This window comes from Camelina sativa, chromosome 20 (genome assembly GCF_030686135.1).
Source record: "Camelina sativa cultivar CO46 ecotype springtype chromosome 20, ASM3068613v1".
NCBI classification, from domain to species: domain Eukaryota; kingdom Viridiplantae; phylum Streptophyta; class Magnoliopsida; order Brassicales; family Brassicaceae; genus Camelina; species Camelina sativa.
Window position 1 is genome coordinate 10,424,734 of NC_141899.1, and position 18,614 is coordinate 10,443,347.

Consider the following 18,614-nt stretch of genomic DNA (forward strand, 5'->3'; position numbering starts at 1 on the left):
TTATTCAAACTGATGTTGTGTCACATATATATTATATGTTTTTTTTTTTTTGGGATGATGTGTGTATATGGTTTTCTAGAATTGCGTATTTTTTTAACAAAAAAAAAATAATAAATAAAATAGAATTGCGTATTTTAGGGGGAAATCAAATTGAACCCGCAAGACAAGTTGGTGTTAAAAAAAACGTCTTAGTACCAGCTTGTCATTATCATGTACTGGGTTTGGAACGGGCTCAAAACAGTAGGCCTTGATTTGGGCTTTAATACGACCCGGATTTTAAATGGGCCTGATTAAACCGGACCCGTCACGACACTCTTGCTTACACGCCGTACAGTTCAATCCTGCAAGTGATCTCACTTCTATTGGCATCTATCTCACTGAGAAGAAGGAGAAGAAGAAGAAAAGGAGCCATGACAATGCTTAGATCTATCTCGATGCTAATGTTGTTCGTCACACTTGTTATATCCATTTCCATGGTGTCCTCTTCTGCTTCATCCCCTGAAGCCGAGTTTGTTCAGAAGACCATCTCTTCCCACAAGATCGTCATTTTCTCCAAATCCTACTGCCCGTATGTCTCTCTATCTCTCTTTGGCCATTTCTAATCAGTGATCACTCTGAATTTGCATAAAAATTGGATCTTGTGTGTTTTTGTTTGTTTAGATCTTATTAATTGAAACTTGAGTGAAGAAGACTCTTTGTTGTAGACTTTCTTGACTGAGTAATCTTCACATTACGTATATGAGTCTGTCTCTAACTTGATGAATCCAATGAGCTTTGCCTTTTTTCTTGTATTGTATTCGGTAGATTGGGATCTGTGACAGAACTTTGTTATCTCTGTTGAGCTACATTTATATGGGTAATATGTTCAAACCAATTTGGATTTTGTTCAAGAGATTCAGGTTCAGTAATGTGTTGTGTATTTGTGCTCTTTGCTTTTCCTTTGCCCCTTTTAGAGATTTAGAGATCATGTACCTATAGATGACCATCTCTACTTTTCTTCTTCTTCCATGTGGTTTGGTCAACAGCTATTGCAGGAAAGCTAAATCTGTGTTCAGAGAGCTAGATCAAGTTCCTTATGTTGTCGAGCTTGATGAAAGAGGTGCGTTTTCATCATCCAACTATGTTTCTTAGCTCTTTTTTGCCACGAGATCTGGAGTCTCAGACATTTCTATTAATTGAAACTTTGATGGATCACCACCACTTAGACATTCAGTTGTGACTAACGGTCGAGAGATTTGGGTTAAAATTTGGGTCTTTCAGAAGATGGTGGGAGCATCCAAAGTGCACTTGGAGAGATTGTTGGAAGGCGAACAGTACCGCAGGTCTTCATAAACGGAAAACACATCGGAGGATCAGACGGTATACTTACCTTTCCTTCTCCTTCAAGGAAACTTCTTTGCTTATGATATCATTTTCTTACTGACAGATTTATCTTTGTTTCTGGTTTTCAGATACTGTAGATGCGTATGAGAGCGGGGAACTGGCCAAGCTTCTTGGTGTTTCCGGAAACAAAAATGCTGAACTCTAGGTTGAATATAGTTGGAAGAATTGATAATACTCTTTTGTGTTGAGGTGTAAACAATTCAATTTCCAGTTGTTTGAAATTTCCAGTTGTGAAACTTATCTTATCAAAGACTGAAAGACTACAACTTGAGTTATACGTAGTTGGGTTGAGAAATCAAATCTGGACATGCTTCTAAGTAAACAACAAACAGACTAAGATAGATTATAGATACATAGCTAAGTAACTATGTCTGAACAACAAACAATTTGGAGGATAGATAGATTATAGATACATAGCTAAGATTAGTCGAATAAAACGTTTAGGGTCGTGCTCTTTTGTTGCTGCAAGAAGGGCACTTGTAACGCTTGATATGCTCAGCTCTAGCAGGAGTGATCTTCACACACTGCCCGTGGAACCATCTCTCGCACTTGTCACAGCCAATCCAAAATTCATCAGAAGCATAGTTATCTCCACAAGCTCCACACAGGGTTTCACCGTGTTCATCTTCATCCTCATCCTCTTCATCTTCCTCTCCCTCTTCCTCTTGCTCTTCATCTTCATCTAATCCTTGTTCCTCTTCCTTGGCCTGTATCGTCTTTAAACTTTTGCCATCTAAACCTCTCTGCATTCCAGACGAAGGATTATATTAACCACACCATTATAGCCAAAGTGTAAACTTCAAAAAACTAATCAACAGATGTCATTGGATTGGTAAATTTTGAGATAACTTGGTCGTTTCATTACATGCTGAGGTAGTAATTACAGAACAGCTTCTTTTAATTCATGCTAATTACAGATCCAACAATTACAGTTAAAGATACTGCCCATCTTTGTCCTATCTCAAACCTAGAGGTTTCTTAAGCTGCAAGATGCAAACTACAATTACGGAAGTAAGATTGTTATGCTCAGTCTATGTTTTAGAACATCAATAGCAAACTGTGTAAGATCTTACAATCTATAATGCATACCATAGAAAAGTTGTTTCAGGACCAAAAATGTGCATCACACTTCATTCATGCTAGAAGAAAAGGAGAAGTACGAAAGCAACAATAGAGACCTTGAAGCCAAAAAAAAAAAACTCAATCTCTGATACTTTAACCCTATGAGAATATGCTTATGGGTTATCTGATACATAAGTATATGTAGTTATAGTAGAAGAGGGTAAAAAAACTATTCTCTAAAGACACTTCCAAGATTATGTAATGACTGGATATAAAAATGTCATATATTGGTCCTTTACGATGTGAAAAAACATATGCCAGTGCTGTGGTTTTTCAAGTATCCATTTAACCATTCCTAATTTCTGAAAAACTGCAAAAAAACAGCCAAAAAGAAAGATGATAAGAGTAGACTAAAGATGAAGCTTCAGTATGTTTATCACTATCGAGACGTTTTTTGCAGGTTTCTAATTGAGTTGCTAGCTCAACTAACGGAACAACTTAGATCGTTTACCATGGGAGTTACATAGAGAATCAATAGTGGTAGGACCAAGTTGGGAAAGGGTTTGGAAGAGTAGCATAAGCTCTAGAATTCATCGTAGGGTTATTTGGTTTGGTTTTTCTTAATTAACAGTTAATAAATAAAGGAATACATGTTCTGAATCTTATTAGAGGACAGACAGCATGAGTCTTACCACTTTTGAATTTGACTTGGATTTGTTGCCATTTAGATTTTCTGAAGAGGGCTTTTCCCTTGTTTGTTTTTTCGCATATCCAGTTACAACTTCAAATACAGTAGGAACTTCATTCATCATGTTGAACAATCGCTTCCTGAATTAGTAAGTGCAAGGGGGTTAGTATGGAAATGCTGGAGACCTCATGATAACTAATGGTAGAGATATGAGCAGAGATCTTAAAAACAAAGATGATACCTGTCAGCTTTATCGAAACCAAATCTTGAACCAAAGTAAAAGGAGACAGAAAGCAACCACGCATCACTGTGGACAGCAACGAGAGAAAGCCAGTCTTTTTCCTGCATTCCATCTCTGGCAAAGTTAATGCCGAGTGCAGGTTCGGGGAGCTCAGGTGGAACTTCTTCAGCTGGTAAGTTAACTTCCCAAACTTCATTAGGGAATCCATACAAGCAAAGATTCTCCTTCTCTGAAAATGTCACAATACAAAAAGGTTTAGAGCTGCAAGGAATTTCATAATGTGCACACATGCTTAGAGACAAGCAACCTCTGTGTAGTTGTGACAATAAAGCCATAGCCAAAAGCGAGATAGAAAATGCAGAGAAAGATAACAGCACAAAGGCGAAAACTATTGAATCATGGGGAGACCAAATCACGAAACTATTGCTCAAATGTTTAATATCATCAGTCATTAGTACAAAACAAAGTAAGCAGAAGCGAAAGATAATGTAAAATTCAGTGTCCCTATTGATTCGGATAAGCTTTACCATGTCATGTCAGTTCCGAAAACCAGACAAGAAAAAACTACAGCAGAAAATAAAAGCAAAGCTGTATAGAAACCGCATGAATCACACTACAAAAGAAACCGCTATAAACGAGAGACCATAAGCATTAAAAGAGTTACAGGAAACCCACAAGTCAAAACCGTGAATAAATGAAGCAGCTTGAGAGAAATCACTTAGTAATAATTAAAGCTAGAGAGAGAGACAGAGGAAAAACGCCTAACCAGGATCACATTGCTGGAAAAAATCTTCCACATCTGCAAATCCAAAACCAAGTGGATCAATCAGAAAATTGTTCTCCAAATTTGGAGAACTAAGTATCACCAACACAACACTTAAGCACAATTGTTTCGGAAGTACTCTGAATCAGAGCACCAAACGATCGTCATGAGAAGTATTTTAAATGAAAATTTCAAAACCCATAAGAAAAAAAATCATACTTTACAAAATTTCACTGAAAAAAAACAAACTTTAGAAAACGAAGAGAAGAAGAAGATTACCAGTGGTGAGAGCTTGGATGATGCCAGCTCGACGGCCCTTGAAATCTCGGAAGACTTCTTCGACAGTTCGAGGGTTGTAGTGCGCAGCTCCTCCTCCTTCCATGTCTATCTCTTCACTTTCACTCTCTCTCTCTCTCTCAGAATCAGAAACGATGCAAGAGCGGCATTGACAGTGAGGTTTGTGTCTTTTTTTTTAGAAAAGCATAATTTTTTTTGTTTGGATCGAAGTGATAAAAGTAAGAAAAAGTTGAATGAAGACGAAAATAAAGGTGCTGCATCCTCCGTGGACCGTGACAGACCCGATCTAGTCACACACTTTTGTTTTTCGTTCTTTTTTTATCACTTGGTCTTGGTGTATAAAACACTGTTGAGAAAGACCCAAACCACTCACCATAGCTTATTATGGCATATTAGTTCAATATAGCGTCACGATGCTGGCAGATTGACTGTATTTGGCAACAATCAAGTTGAACAAATGATTATGATGAAAGCTTTACTCCAATAGTTTTAAAGATCTTTGAATTAATACAAAAGAAACGCGAGAAAATATATAATAGACAGACAAATTCAAGATTTTAATTATATAACCATGTCTTTGCACTTTCTCAATCATCTACACAGCAATGATCATTCAGAGGAAAATGGTTACGATCAGAGAAACACCAACACTTGGAAAAATAACCAAAAAAACAAAAATGAGACGAAGCAAATGCATCTGATTAACCTACACTTGCCATCTCCACTAGCTGGTTCTGCTTACAAAGTATCTCTCCAATATCTCACTCTAAGAACAAGTTGTATCACTCCCAAATGCAACATAGGTATAAACATGCTTATAAAGATACTGTCGTTTCAAGTTGCAGTTGTCGGAGCCAAGTGAGTCAAATCCTCCTCTAATCACAACATCGTCAACTCATTTACCTTTCCTGTCATCAGATAATAGACCAACGCCAATCTTAGACTTCTACTTCAGGAACAAAACATCAAAAGAAAATCTCAAGAAGCATTGATAAGACACATTATTTCTAAACTTCGAGAAATGATTTTACCCCTATAGTCCTTCCTTTCTCAGCCGCATGCTTTTCAAGAAACTGCACGTTTGTTTTCCAGTAAAGGTCACCACCAGACAGCCATGTATCCATATGCATCCCATTTGGAAACTCCACAAAGGTGCACTGAGGATTACGGGCAGCTGCTTTCGCATACAGCAATTTCATGTGAAATGGAGGGACCATCTCATCTTGCAGTCCAGAGAGGAAAAGCACCGGCTGTTTGACCTGTTATTGTTTCAAGATTAGTTTATCACGGGTTGCTACAGACAATCAAATTATGAGACATTGATCTAACAGGGACATATTTTTTGCAGGACATCAAACTCCCTCCTTATCCCTTTTAAGTTTAAATCCATGGAACAAATCAGAGAGCAATCAGTCAGCTCGTGGTGTACATTAATGCATGGGATATATTAATATGGAGGTCGTTAAGGTAATATAATGTTATCTGCTTGTTTAAGTCATTTCTTTGGCATATGCAAACTGTAAACAAAAAGAATCCATCTGAAGATAAATTTGCTAGAGTCTACAACTGCTTCTTACCTCACCAATAGCATCAATTGTTTTCCAGGGGGAGCGCACAACAAAATTAAGAAGCTTCAGGCTTTTCGTACCACTTCCTCCAATAAACCACTTTAAGAAGGGCAGCAAAACGCCAGCCATATCAAGAATGGAAGTGAAAGTGTTTTCCAGAATCAATGCAGATACCTATATAAGGACAGTTGCAAATGGTAAACATACAACCATTTGACGCGTGGATATCAAATGAAATACTGAAAGTAGAAACGACAAGGAAAAAAAAAATATGCAACTTATCAAGCATCTGAAAATTTCATTTACCAAGAAATTCTTTGAGAAAGATAGTTCTAGTGCATATAACAGTAAGTTTCGGTGGGGGTAATAAAAGGAGACTACTCACATATAATATTGCTAAATGGCTAAACTTTTTCACAGAATATAAATAAATTCCGGTAGAACTGACCGAATCGATCATTACAGATAACAAGTGACTAGAATCTAACTAATGAGTTACTCCAGAAATTTTTGTACAATCAGCCTCCAGGTCATCTGCCAAAGACCATGAGTAATAATCTCAGATACTGATAAGAGGCTATTCAAACCAGGCCCCTAGAGAAGTGCAGAGGGTGTCTTTAGGCCATTTGGTTAGTCTCATTTGTAACCATGTGGGACTCTGAATTATACTTCTCCCTTTAAACGATAACGGCCTCTCAATCTCTCTGCTTCTAAATTAAATGTACATTTCCTCTACTCATAACATGCTGCCAATAAGAGTATTTACTAATATTACCTTATCTGGATTGTTCTTGGTAAGCAAAGCTCCAACAGCTCCCCCAAGCGACCTTCCAAATACAACTATTCTAGATGTATCAATGTCAGTCCTTTGAGAAAGGTGATCCAACGCAGCCTAACAAAAGCATCAGACAAGAAAATGGGTAATAAATACAAGGACACAAAACAGAAGAGTTCAAGAATATCTGGATAGATCTAGAGAGACGAGCAAACCTGAGCATCTTTTGTGAGTCCATGTTGTGAAGGATAACCATCACTTGCCCCATAGCTAAGCACAGGAAATTCAATCAGCATTATGTAAACAGATCCACCAATGATTAGACTCAAAAAAGTTTAATTTTTGGATGAATTAAACTAACCCGCGATATGAAAGCATGAATACATTGCACTTCAATTTCTGTATCATGATGCGAACCATCTCCAAACGATGAGCGATGTCTGGGGTTCTAAGGTCAAGGCCGTCACAAGGCAAAGAATCCCAGCTAAATGAAGCTAACTAAATGAAACAACAAATATATAAACCAACAAAGACCATGAAATGGCTCTGGAAAGGATACTTCCGGCATTTTCTTGGAAAAATAGAATGGTCGGACCTGCACAGAAAACAATCAAAATATCAACTATCAGAACTCGGACCCTCAAACTCGGTCCAGTTAAGCTAAAGCTACCAACTAGCTTTTGAGTAGCTGATAAGTTCCAAACTAGCTTAAAAGCAGCAAAAGATCACAAATCTGGGAAAAGGAGACTAAAACCTAGCTGAAGAAAGTGAAATCAAGACCTAAAATCCCCAAAATCCGGTAGATTCAAAAGCTTTCCGAAATGCATAAACCAAATCCACCAACAAAAAACTACTGAATCGATGAACAGTATCGATACACAACTCAAAAAATCGAAAAAGAGAAAGAGACCTCGACATTCGGGGAACATCTTGATGAACCAAGCGTGAAGGCGTACGCCATCGGATGATTGAAGCCAAACGTCCTCGTAATTAAGATTAAGCCTAGCGGGAGTGATCGGATAAGCCTTGCTCAAACCAGGAAGAACCGGTACGTAGACAAGCTTCTCCTGGAAAGCTACGAGCAGCGCCACTCCGGCGACGACTATCCCTCCTACTCCGTAGAACAACGCGCTCACGTACGTCACCATTTTCCTCTTGTCTCTGCTCAAGGAGCAGATTCCAAAATCCGAATCCGAGTCCGTAACAGAAGCAGCGGGATCGAAACGCACCTTTTTCCACTTTCTATCTGTATCTCTCGTGGATTTTGCTTTTCTTCTTCGACAGGAGAAAGTTTTTTACAGGTGAGAGAACTGAGACGGATTGTGAGTTTGTGACAGAGAAGGTTTTAGTGGGCCGAAACTTAAAGCCCATATTTAGATATTTTATTACTAAAAGCCCGTGATTGTTGAATTCTTGAAGTTAAATTTTCGTTCAGCTTTTTTTGATGGAAATTGCAACTACGTGTATGTAGTGTGGAGACTTTTGAGTTTTGAAACCAATGACTGTACTAGTAGATTAGATATGCCTCCCAAAAGCCTACCTTGAAATCTTAGTGTCACTAGTATAATGTTTTTCGAACACCAAAATCGAGAACAAGACCATAGTGGCTGGTCGAAGATAACTTTTAAAATAAAATAAAATGGAAGAGTTGTTTATAATGTTTTGGCCAAGGGTGGTCCAAGACTTGTTTCAATTTCTAGTTTAGTACATTACATCATTGACAACAACAACAACAACAAAAATCAGTCAAAGCAACGAGTGTTCTAAGCGCCAATATTGTACTTACGCTTTGAATGTGGCTTATCATAAACTTTGAAACAAAGAAAGAGAAAATTGGTGGAATCATCTTTTAGATAAAAAGTTCTTATGTGAGAAAAAGAAAAATGGTAAGTGCTCGTCCAATTTTTGTATGTTGCAAAAAATAAATGCATCTTTATGTATAGAAAATACTTACACCCTAGTAATTTTCGAGTGGTTGGATCAATCATTCACATGAAATGTATAGTAGACGAAGACACCACATATTTATATCTTGTCGGAATGGAACATATACTTGCTATTTGTCGCATTGCTATCTTAAAATGTCAGATAAGTTGCAATCAGAAGCGTTATGAATTGAACAAACAACACACTCTAGCTATATACATTACACATTAAATGAATGAATATGCTAAGAAGTAAGAACAACTTTTAGTATTATTGACTTATTGTGATGTACTCCATATAATAGCTTAGAGCCGCACATAAATATCTTTCGTTTTTAGGTTTCTCAAAAGTCAGAGTCAAGAGTTTTTGCATTACCTCGATAATTCAATCCTGCAAGCACACTTGACTACTTGCGTTAGATGAAGGAAACGACCTTTGATACTTACGAAAGTTTGAAATCCACAGACTACAATCATGTATATAGTCTTAACCTACTGACATGTTTTAGCTAATCAGTAAACAAAACTTTTTTTTTGCTAGACACCAAAACTTTTTTACCATTTTTACTTTCATTATTATTTTTTACCACCGAATTGCGTAATTACCGTAGAGAGACTCGGAACCTTTATGGAACCGGTAATCCCGGTTAAAAGTTTCTTAAGCGCAAAATTATAAAACAATTATTAAAAAAAAGAGAGAGACAGAACAAAAACTTAAAAAGAGCACCAAAGCCAAAAACAAACCAAAGTAGAAGAAACTGACACCATTCTCTCTCTCTCTCTCTCCGTATCCAAAAAAGAGAAAGAACAAAAAAAATCAAATCAAAGACCAAGCCAGTCGCCGGAAAATGCTGACGTGTATAGCTCGTTCAAAGCGAGCCGGCGATGAATCTTCGGGTCAAACCGACGATCCGGATTCCAAACACGCCAAATCTTTAACTTCTCAGGTAAACTAAATTTAAATCAAACTCTTAACTCTTCTCCTCCTTCTCCGTCTTCTCGGTTCTGATGGAGGGTTCGTCAATTCAATCTCAGCTCAAAGACATGGCTCTGAAAGCTTCGGGAGCGTACCGGCATTGTACGCCGTGTACGGCGGCGCAGGGTCAGGGACAAGTGCAAGGACCAATCAGGAACAGTCCTGTGTCGGTAAAGTCGGATTTCGAATCGGAGCAACGGTTCAAAATGCTTTACGGAAGATCAAACAGCTCGATCAACACAACGTCGGCTGCGGCGGCGGCGGCGGCGCAGCAACAACAACAGCCTAGGGTATGGGGAAAAGAGATGGAAGCGAGGCTAAAAGGTATATCGAGCGGAGAAGCGACACCGAAATCGGCGAGTGGGAGGAACCGGGTCGACCCGATAGTGTTCGTGGAAGAGAAAGAGCCAAAAGAATGGGTTGCTCAGGTAGAGCCAGGTGTTCTCATTACCTTCGTTTCTCTTCCCGGCGGTGGTAATGATCTCAAACGGATACGTTTCAGGTACGTTACTTTAATTTACTCTCTTCATTCATATCTACGGTTATGATCCTTTTGTTGACTCTGTTTGTTTTTGATCCTACGGTTAGTTTTTACTTTTGCTTCGTCGTTGCCTCGTTTCTTTAAAAAAGAATTTAGCACGTTTTGTGTTGGTCGTGATTTTGTGAGACTGAACTCAATCTGATTTTTCTAAAAAAATTATAAAATCAGTGCAATCTGAAAATCTTTGAATGCTATTTTCTAAAAATGGATATATACATATTATATTGAAATTTAGCGTAGATAATGTTTTACGAGTATGATTTTGTTTTGTTTTGTGGAGTTCAATGTCTAGGCAACATATGTTGATAATAACTAAAATTCTAGAGCATACGAATCTAACAATCATGCCATGTCTTTTTGTAGAAATGTACGTACTTATTATTTTTATTTTTTTTTAAGAATACAATGGTATAATATCTCGAATTCACGATTAGAAGACATGGCCCAACTAGGTTTTTCGTTTTTTTTTCTTCTTCTTCTCCTCTTTTGGTTTGATCTTGATTCAAGTTTTATTTAAAGTTTTAAAGCTATTCTAAAATTAAAAAGGTGTTTTTGATTTTAATTTGATTGAGTTTGGAATATGTGTGTTTTTATACGTAGGGAAATATAAAACAAGATAGTTAGCATTTAAATTGAGTGAAAATCGTCACAAGTAGTTTTGGTTTATTTATGAACTAAAAAAGTTAGGACAGTAAGTAAAACGTATTACCTCAGGAAAAAAAATAAAAGTTTTTTTGATGCACCCAAAACTGGAGTGTTAAACTATAGAAGAAGGGGTAAATTGTGGGTGTGAAAATAGGGAAAAAGTTGGTAAAAAAACAGAGAATGGGACCAGAGTTGTCGACTGTAACGCTTCACGCCTAATGACTAATGAGAAGCAAAGGCCGTAAAGGTTCAAAAAGCAAAATATATATTGGGGTGTTCCCCTTTTTAAAGTGCTTTCCTTGGGTCATCTCTTCTCATTCTGTCTCTCTCTTTTTTTTTGCTTTTTTGATCATTTTTTATTTTCTCTTTTTGTTTTCCTTCAATATCAATAATTTCCAGTTCACATGAAAAACTTTGAGACTTTTCTCTTGAAATTTGATTTTTAAACATAAATGAAATCACTCTAGAATGGTGTCACTATAAGTTTGCTAAAACTTGATTCTTTATGGGAGTTGTTAGATGATACATTTGTTTTCTTTGTTTATATTAGTTCAATCAAACATTCCAAAATCATTGTTTGGGTTCATTTATATTATTTTAATCATTTTCACCAATACTATTTCTTAACGTTTTCTTCTACTATTAAAATATAAAAATCTTGTTTTATTGAGCCCATGAGTGCCTTATTCTCCGCGTCTTTGTCCTGTTAAACACATTATTGCTGTTGTTGGAGAGCAGCATAGGAAAGAATAGTTCTTCTCATTATTCCAAAAGACAAAAATAGTAGTATAAATTATTCTTAAAGACCAAAAAAAAAAACAAAGCAAATAGCTTTAGCCTTTAGCAATTAGCACAGTTTCGTTCACTCTTATGTCGCCTATTGATAAAGACAAGACAATTTCAACGTATTTTGTCTCTGCCTTCCTTCGATTCTTTGTCTTCTTTCGTACTATAATTAATCACACTTCTTCTACTTCTATCACTTACTGTCTGTTTTTTTGTTTTGTCAAAACCTTCTTTTTGGTCTCTTTCGTTTAGTTCACAAATTTATTGTTATCTTTTCAATCCCCTGATTAGGTTAAGTCCTAACAGTACTCTGTTACATGTGTTTCTTCTTCTTTTGTTTAGTTCTTGTTTTGGTAAACCAAAACAAATGAGTTAATATAACTTTTGGAGAAATTAAACCAAAAAAAATTGAGTTTGCTTTGAGAAATTCTCTCCTACCCACCTTCCCAATTATTTTTCTTTTACTGTGTAGGACACAATCATATCTCCTAATTATTAGCTTTGACCATTGTTGTCGCTATTTCGTCCTTCATGATTTTTTGTTTTCCTTTATATCTACGAAATTTTGATTGATTATTTACTATTGCCCGGCCATTAAACTAACAAAAAGATCCAATCAATATTTAAAAGGTTGGATCTGTGTCTCTTGTTTTCAACTCTCTTTTCTACCCCCTTAGCCTATGTGTTCAATTTGTCAAAAGGTTTATTGAATTAGCTGTTGTTATTTTGTCAAATCTCCCTTTAATCCACCTTCGAGTGTGCCCACTTTGGTCCTCTGGTCCTGGTTTAAAAGTCACTTCTTTCACTAATATTTTTTTCTTATTTAACTTAGAATCTCATGTGTCAGAAAATCTAAGTGAGCCAAGGTGTGTTGTTCCGGTAAATTACACTAGAACATTATAAGGAACTTTAGGTTTAGCTGGTAACAAACTAACAATAATTACCGGGGTTAATCTGACAATTTACTCTTACGATGACAATTTTTTAAATCACCCCTTAACTTGATTTTTCAATGTTTCATCTTGTGCTCTTTGACTGCTGTACTCTATCATGACCTTTTCCTAGTAACATTGAAGAAAACTAATGTATCGTCTTACTTGTGTTTTTTTATTTGTCTTTGATTAGCCGAGACATGTTCAACAAGTTACAAGCTCAACGATGGTGGGCAGATAACTATGACAAAGTAATGGAACTTTACAATGTTCAAAAACTAAGCCGCCAAGCTTTCCCGCTTCCCACGCCACCTAGATCCGAAGACGAGGTAATTAGCTTTCTCACTATATCAGGTTGATAAATTAATAAGCCGTAATTAGTCACTAATTACTCCTGACATATTTTTGATTTAGAATGCAAAAGTGGAGTTCCATCCAGAGGACACTCCCGCAACACCACCTCTAAACAAAGAACGGTTGCCTCGTAACATCCATCGTCCAGCTGGATTGGCGGCTTACTCATCCTCGGATTCACTGGACCATAACTCAATGCAGAGCCAACAGTTTTATGACTCTGGTATGCTCAACTCAACTCCTAAAGTTTCAAGCATCAGTGGAGCCAAGACAGAAACTTCTTCCATGGATGCTTCCATAAGAAGCAGCTCCTCGAGAGATGCAGACCGGTCAGAGGAAATGTCGGTAAGCAATGCGAGTGATGCTGACAACGAATGGGTGGAGCAAGATGAGCCTGGCGTTTATATCACCATTAAAGTATTACCTGGTGGGAAAAGAGAGCTTAGAAGAGTCAGATTCAGGTAACTAAAAAAGAACTTCCTTACATTGATTCAAAACCCGGGTTTATTACAAGTGTAACATCACTCAAAAACTGTGTGTTTCTTTGGCATTGTAGCCGAGAGAGATTTGGGGAGATGCACGCGAGACTGTGGTGGGAAGAGAACAGAGCAAGGATACATGAACAATACTTGTGATCGTCGTCTAGATGCATCTAAAGGGTTTTGTGTTTTTTATTTATTTCTCATTCTCTGGTATACCGTTTTTTTTTCCAGCTCAAGTAAATACTTCCACAGGTACTTCTTGTGCCCTCTATGAAATGAATCTCAAATATCAATTGTGGAATATGTTTTAAGGAGGCTTTCTTATTTACTTCCTTCAAAAAAATTTTTTGCAAAAGCTTGGAAATTATATAATGTTTGTCTTTCTGTTCTTTAAGTGTATTTACGGTTCACCGATGGGTTTTATAAAATTACCAGCGAGCGTTGGATAACTAACGAAATAGGGTCGATAGTGTCGTCTGTATGATCAAAAAGGTTAAGATTGAAAATTATTTTACTGTCCAATGTTGTTTCTTACTGTTTGGGTCAAAAGACTCCAAAACCAACCTGACGACCATAGGGGGATCGATATACAAAACCGAACGAAACGTATCAGTGAAACTGTAGTTTTATTTCTTTCTACTCAGACGCCTGTGGCCTGACATGGCCTGTATTAATTACAGTTGTTATGTTGAACGTGAAACCTACAATTTTGTTAGAGAAGTGCATAAATTCGCATGTCGTTGCGCCTCCAAATCATATCGATGACTCTCTGTTTGAGATGTAGACAAATAAAAATAAGGTCAAGATTAACTATAACATCCTTTCGAATAGAATTTTTTTTTCTTCTTTCGATTAAAGGATATCTTAAGCCAAGTTCAACTGGTTTAATAGAGTTGGCTTTGTAATGGCATTTGAAATTCTATTTTTCACATTGTTTGTTCCTTTTTGGCTTTGTCTTGTGTAACTAAAATATGTAATAAAATTTCGTTTTCTTTAATTTATGTGAAGGGTGATTATTTGGTTGGATGAAAAAGATTATTACAGGAAGCTTTAGGAGCCTAAAAGGAAACGGATGCATAGTTGGATATGTTAGCCATAGATATATGGGAAAATTGGAAATAAAGGAGGTTTCGATTACAGTGATCAGATGATGATAATTCTGACTCACATATGTCTCTCTAAACTATATCCAACTATAACCTCCTTTATATCCAACTATGTCTCTCTCCATATACATATGTTTATTTCCAAAGTATACAGAGACAAAGGCTAACGACGTAGTTCTAACTCACAACAGCCACTTGCCAATTTGATTTGAACCAATGCATATTGTTGAATATAAAAAGATGATGATAATTACGAATAATGATGAATATAAATCCATAGGCGAGAGAACAAATTATTGGGCCTAAAATTCATTATGGGCCTAGATCAAGCGCATCCACCGCCACCGGAGCTCGTTTGACGCAAAGTACCGTTATATAACGACGCAGTTCTGACGCACAACAGCCACTTGCCAATTTTTTCCTTTTTGTCAAACTGCCAGCTGTCTTTCCAACCGTTATAATTCTATGAAAACGACGCAGTTTTATCGCACACGCTCCTAAATTGCCATCACAGCTGTCATCTCAATTTCTTTCTTTTATGTACCGTTACGACGCAGTTTTTAGCAATCAGATGTGTCTATGTATACACAGAGATAAAAGCACGGCCTAAACACTTTTCTGAGATTCTCAACCAAATTAGGGTTTCTGGCGAAACGATGATTAAAGGTTTGAATTTTTTCCCCAATTTTCGATTCTGCCGTTTTATTTCTCTGATTAGGGTTTTATAGTCATCTTCTTTCTTTTACTGCCGCACCACTGTTTGATTCTTCACGGATTTTATCAATCTAAGGCTTCGGAAATTTCAGATAAAGATTGTTCTTTTTTCAAGTAGATATTGTTCTTTCTTTCATATTTGGTTTCTGAATTTAAGAATAACTGGGTTTTATTTGTCTCTTTTGTGATTAGGGTTTCATCCACAAGATCATCATTCAAGAGTTCCGCTTGGGAAAGTTCTTCGAAGAGGTACTTATGATTATAAAGTTCTTTTTTTTAATTGCTTACATTATCTCTAAAGCTTGTCTTTTTTTTTCGCGTACCTACAAGTCAGATTCTTTCCTGTTTCGTCCTTCAAATTTTTCTTTTGTTTTCTAAGTTTTCCGATTCAGTTTTTGATTTTTTTTCTCTCAGATTCTTAATTATGTCTTGGATTTAAATAAACTGAATCATACTGGTTTGTGTTTTTCTTGAGTTTTGCAGAATTGTTTCTTGTTTTTTTCATCTGGTTACATTAGGGATTTGTTTGTTTTGTCTGCCTTTTCGTTTCATCTGGTCTAGTTTGTGGTTAATTATGTTCGACGGCTTCAACTTTTCTTTTGGGTTACATTAGGGATTTGTTTGTTTTGTCTGTCTTCTCGTTTCATCTGGTCTAGTTTGTGGTTAATTATGTTGACATCTTCAATTTTTCTTTTGTTTTCCAAGTTTTCCCGGTTCAGTATTTTGTTTTTCCTATTTTCAGATCCAAGATTATGTCTTGGAGTTAAGTTGAATCATACGAGTTTGTTTTTTTTCTTGAGTTTCACATTCTTGTTTTTCATCTGGTTGTGTTTGTTTCTTTTCATGTGGTTTTTGTTTGTATTGTATGTGTTTTCGGTTTATGATCACAACGGGTGTTCACCAACACATTAATGAGGTAATTTAAATTACCTCTCTAACTGTCCCTTGTTGCCTATACAAATGCCTCGGCTCAGTCTTATCTTAATCATAAGATGAGTTTTTGAATGAGAAAAAGATTGGTGGTGTTGCCTAAACGATTTGTCCCTTGTTGCCTATATCAAATGCCTTGGCTCAGTCTTATGTTAATCATAAGATGAGATTATAAATGAGAAACGGATTGATGGTGTCGTTCATGAATGAATGAGGTAATTTAAATTACCTCTCTAACTGTCCCTTGTTGCCAATACAAATGCCTCGGCTCAGTCTTGTTTGAATCACAAGATGAGTTTGTAAATGAGAAATGGATTGATGGTGTTGCCTAAAAAATTTGTCCCTTGTTGCCAATACAAATGCCTCGGCTCAGTCTTGTTTTAATCACAAGATGAGTTTTTAAATGAGAAATGGATTGATGGTGTTGCCTAAAGAATTTGTCCCTTGTTGCCAATACAAATGCCTCGGCTCAGTCTTGTTTTAATCACAAGATGAGTTTTTAAATGAGAAATGGATTGATGGTGTTGCCTATATCAAATGCCTCGGCTCAGTCTTATGTTAATCATAAGATGAGTTTGTAAATGAGAAAAAGATTGATGGTGTGGTTCATGAATGAATGAGGTAATTTAAATTACCTCTCTAACTGTCCCTTGTTGCCTATACAAATGCCTCGGCTCAGTCTTGTTTTAATCACAAGATGAGTTTGTAAATGAGAAATGGATTGATGGTGTTGCCTAAAGAATTTGTCCCTTGTTGCCAATACAAATGCCTCGGCTCAGTCTTGTTTTAATCACAAGATGAGTTTTTAAATGAGAAATGGATTGATGGTGTTGCCTAAACGATTTGTCCCTTGTTGCCTATATCAAATGCCTCGGCTCAGTCTTATCTTAATCATAAGATGAGTTTGTAAATGAGAAAAAGATTGGTGGTGTTGCCTAAACGATTTGTCCCTTGTTGCCTATATCAAATGCCTCGGCTCAGTCTTATGTTAATCATAAGATGAGTTTGTAAATGAGAAAAAGATTGATGGTGTGGTTCATGAATGAATGAGGTAATTTAAATTACCTCTCTAACTGTCCCTTGTTGCCTATACAAATGCCTCGGCTCAGTCTTGTTTTAATCACAAGATGAGTTTGTAAATGAGAAATGGATTGATGGTGTTGCCTAAAGAATTTGTCCCTTGTTGCCAATACAAATGCCTCGGCTCAGTCTTGTTTTAATCACAAGATGAGTTTTTAAATGAGAAATGGATTGATGGTGTTGCCTAAACGATTTGTCCCTTGTTGCCTATATCAAATGCCTCGGCTCAGTCTTATCTTAATCATAAGATGAGTTTGTAAATGAGAAAAAGATTGATGGTGTGGTTCATGAATGAATGAGGTAATTTAAATTACCTCTCTAACTGTCCCTTGTTGCCTATACAAATGCCTCGGCTCAGTCTTGTTTTAATCACAAGATGAGTTTGTAAATGAGAAATGGATTGATGGTGTTGCCTAAAGAATTTGTCCCTTGTTGCCAATACAAATGCCTCGGCTCAGTCTTGTTTTAATCACAAGATGAGTTTTTAAATGAGAAATGGATTGATGGTGTTGCCTAAAGAATTTGTCCCTTGTTGCCAATACAAATGCCTTGGCTCAGTCTTGTTTTAATCACAAGATGAGTTTTTAAATGAGAAATGGATTGATGGTGTTGCCAATATCAAATGCCTCGGCTCAGTCTTATGTTAATCATAAGATGAGTTTGTAAATGAGAAAAAGATTGATGGTGTGGTTCATGAATGAACGAGGTAATTTAAATTACCTCTCTAACTGTCCCTTGTTGCCTATACAAATGCCTCGGCTCAGTCTTATGTTAATCATAAGATGAGTTTGTAAATGAGAAAAAGATTGATGGTGTGGTTCATGAATGAATGAGGTAATTTAAATTACCTCTCTAACTGTCCCTTGTTGCCTATACACATGCCTCGGCTCAGTCTTATGTTAATCATAAGATGAGTTTGTATATGAGAAAAAGATTGATGGTGTGGTTCATGAATGAATGAGGTAATTTAAATTACCTCTCTAACTGTCCCTTGTTGCCTATACAAATGCCTCGGCTCAGTCTTGTTTTAATCACAAGATGAGTTTGTAAATGAGAAATGGATTGATGGTGTTGCCTAAAGAATTTGTCCCTTGTTGCCAATACAAATGCCTCGGCTCAGTCTTGTTTTAATCACAAGATGAGTTTTTAAATGAGAAATGGATTGATGGTGTTGCCTATATCAAATGCCTCGGCTCAGTCGTATGTTAATCATAAGATGAGTTTGTAAATGAGAAAAAGATTGATGGTGTGGTTCATGAATGAATGAGGTAATTTAAATTACCTCTCTAACTGTCCCTTGTTGCCTATACAAATGCCTCGGCTCAGTCTTGTTTAAATCACAAGATGAGTTTGTAAATGAGAAATG

At 36.6% G+C, this 18,614-nt stretch overlaps 4 protein-coding genes across 5 annotated transcripts; 2 read left to right on the top strand and 2 right to left on the bottom strand.

The window, feature by feature from the left end:
- The first annotated feature begins 269 nt into the window (after nt 1-269).
- On the top strand, nt 270-1,683 carry LOC104770425 (glutaredoxin-C4). The gene is made up of 4 exons (XM_010494853.3): nt 270-568; nt 1,026-1,099; nt 1,261-1,359; nt 1,452-1,683. Exons 1-4 carry the CDS (start codon nt 411-413, stop codon nt 1,526-1,528), a joined length of 408 nt encoding a protein of 135 aa, XP_010493155.1. The 5' UTR covers nt 270-410; the 3' UTR covers nt 1,529-1,683.
- Nucleotides 1,612-4,781, bottom strand: LOC104770426 (PHD finger protein ALFIN-LIKE 5). 2 transcript variants are annotated; one of them, XM_010494854.3, is made up of 5 exons: nt 4,417-4,781; nt 4,141-4,173; nt 3,375-3,603; nt 3,138-3,273; nt 1,612-2,126 (listed from the first exon to the last, which is right to left on the bottom strand). In XM_010494854.3, exons 1-5 carry the CDS (start codon nt 4,517-4,519, stop codon nt 1,824-1,826), a joined length of 804 nt encoding a protein of 267 aa, XP_010493156.1. In that variant the 5' UTR covers nt 4,520-4,781; the 3' UTR covers nt 1,612-1,823. The 2 variants fall into 2 exon arrangements, with proteins under 2 accessions (XP_010493156.1, XP_087361003.1); XM_087504877.1 differs by having other exon boundaries at nt 1,612-2,815; nt 4,417-4,690.
- Nucleotides 4,782-4,970: 189 nt separating this feature from the next.
- LOC104770427 (alpha/beta hydrolase domain-containing protein WAV2) lies at nt 4,971-8,112 on the bottom strand. Its single transcript, XM_010494855.2, has 8 exons — nt 7,688-8,112; nt 7,337-7,372; nt 7,139-7,217; nt 6,993-7,047; nt 6,778-6,894; nt 6,012-6,176; nt 5,466-5,693; nt 4,971-5,342 (listed from the first exon to the last, which is right to left on the bottom strand). Exons 1-8 carry the CDS (start codon nt 7,923-7,925, stop codon nt 5,334-5,336), a joined length of 927 nt encoding a protein of 308 aa, XP_010493157.1. The 5' UTR covers nt 7,926-8,112; the 3' UTR covers nt 4,971-5,333.
- A 1,290-nt stretch (nt 8,113-9,402) lies between these two features.
- LOC104770428 (protein Brevis radix-like 4) lies at nt 9,403-13,871 on the top strand. The gene is made up of 5 exons (XM_010494856.3): nt 9,403-9,649; nt 9,738-10,180; nt 12,776-12,911; nt 12,997-13,397; nt 13,493-13,871. Exons 1-5 carry the CDS (start codon nt 9,551-9,553, stop codon nt 13,569-13,571), a joined length of 1,158 nt encoding a protein of 385 aa, XP_010493158.1. The 5' UTR covers nt 9,403-9,550; the 3' UTR covers nt 13,572-13,871.
- Nucleotides 13,872-18,614: the final 4,743 nt, after the last annotated feature.

What these genes read in the sequence shown, in the direction of transcription:
- LOC104770425 (XM_010494853.3), top strand. Translation starts at nt 411, where the DNA reads ATGACAATGCTTAGATCTATCTCGATGCTAATGTTGTTCGTCACACTT. An exon ending in TGTCGAGCTTGATGAAAGAG is followed by an intron (nt 1,100 to 1,260) that starts GTGCGTTTTCAT and finishes TGGGTCTTTCAG; the next exon opens with AAGATGGTGGGAGCATCCAA. An exon ending in ACACATCGGAGGATCAGACG is followed by an intron (nt 1,360 to 1,451) that starts GTATACTTACCT and finishes TCTGGTTTTCAG; the next exon opens with ATACTGTAGATGCGTATGAG.
- LOC104770426 (XM_010494854.3), bottom strand. Translation starts at nt 4,519, where the DNA reads ATGGAAGGAGGAGGAGCTGCGCACTACAACCCTCGAACTGTCGAAGAA. An exon ending in TTTCCAGCAATGTGATCCTG is followed by an intron (nt 3,604 to 4,140) that starts GTTAGGCGTTTT and finishes TGACATTTTCAG; the next exon opens with AGAAGGAGAATCTTTGCTTG. An exon ending in CCAAGTCAAATTCAAAAGTG is followed by an intron (nt 2,127 to 3,137) that starts GTAAGACTCATG and finishes TCTGGAATGCAG; the next exon opens with AGAGGTTTAGATGGCAAAAG.
- LOC104770427 (XM_010494855.2), bottom strand. Translation starts at nt 7,925, where the DNA reads ATGGTGACGTACGTGAGCGCGTTGTTCTACGGAGTAGGAGGGATAGTC. An exon ending in TTTCCAAGAAAATGCCGGAA is followed by an intron (nt 7,218 to 7,336) that starts GTATCCTTTCCA and finishes TTAGAACCCCAG; the next exon opens with ACATCGCTCATCGTTTGGAG. An exon ending in TTCATGCTTTCATATCGCGG is followed by an intron (nt 7,048 to 7,138) that starts GTTAGTTTAATT and finishes TCCTGTGCTTAG; the next exon opens with CTATGGGGCAAGTGATGGTT.
- LOC104770428 (XM_010494856.3), top strand. Translation starts at nt 9,551, where the DNA reads ATGCTGACGTGTATAGCTCGTTCAAAGCGAGCCGGCGATGAATCTTCG. An exon ending in CTCAAACGGATACGTTTCAG is followed by an intron (nt 10,181 to 12,775) that starts GTACGTTACTTT and finishes GTCTTTGATTAG; the next exon opens with CCGAGACATGTTCAACAAGT. An exon ending in CTTAGAAGAGTCAGATTCAG is followed by an intron (nt 13,398 to 13,492) that starts GTAACTAAAAAA and finishes TTGGCATTGTAG; the next exon opens with CCGAGAGAGATTTGGGGAGA.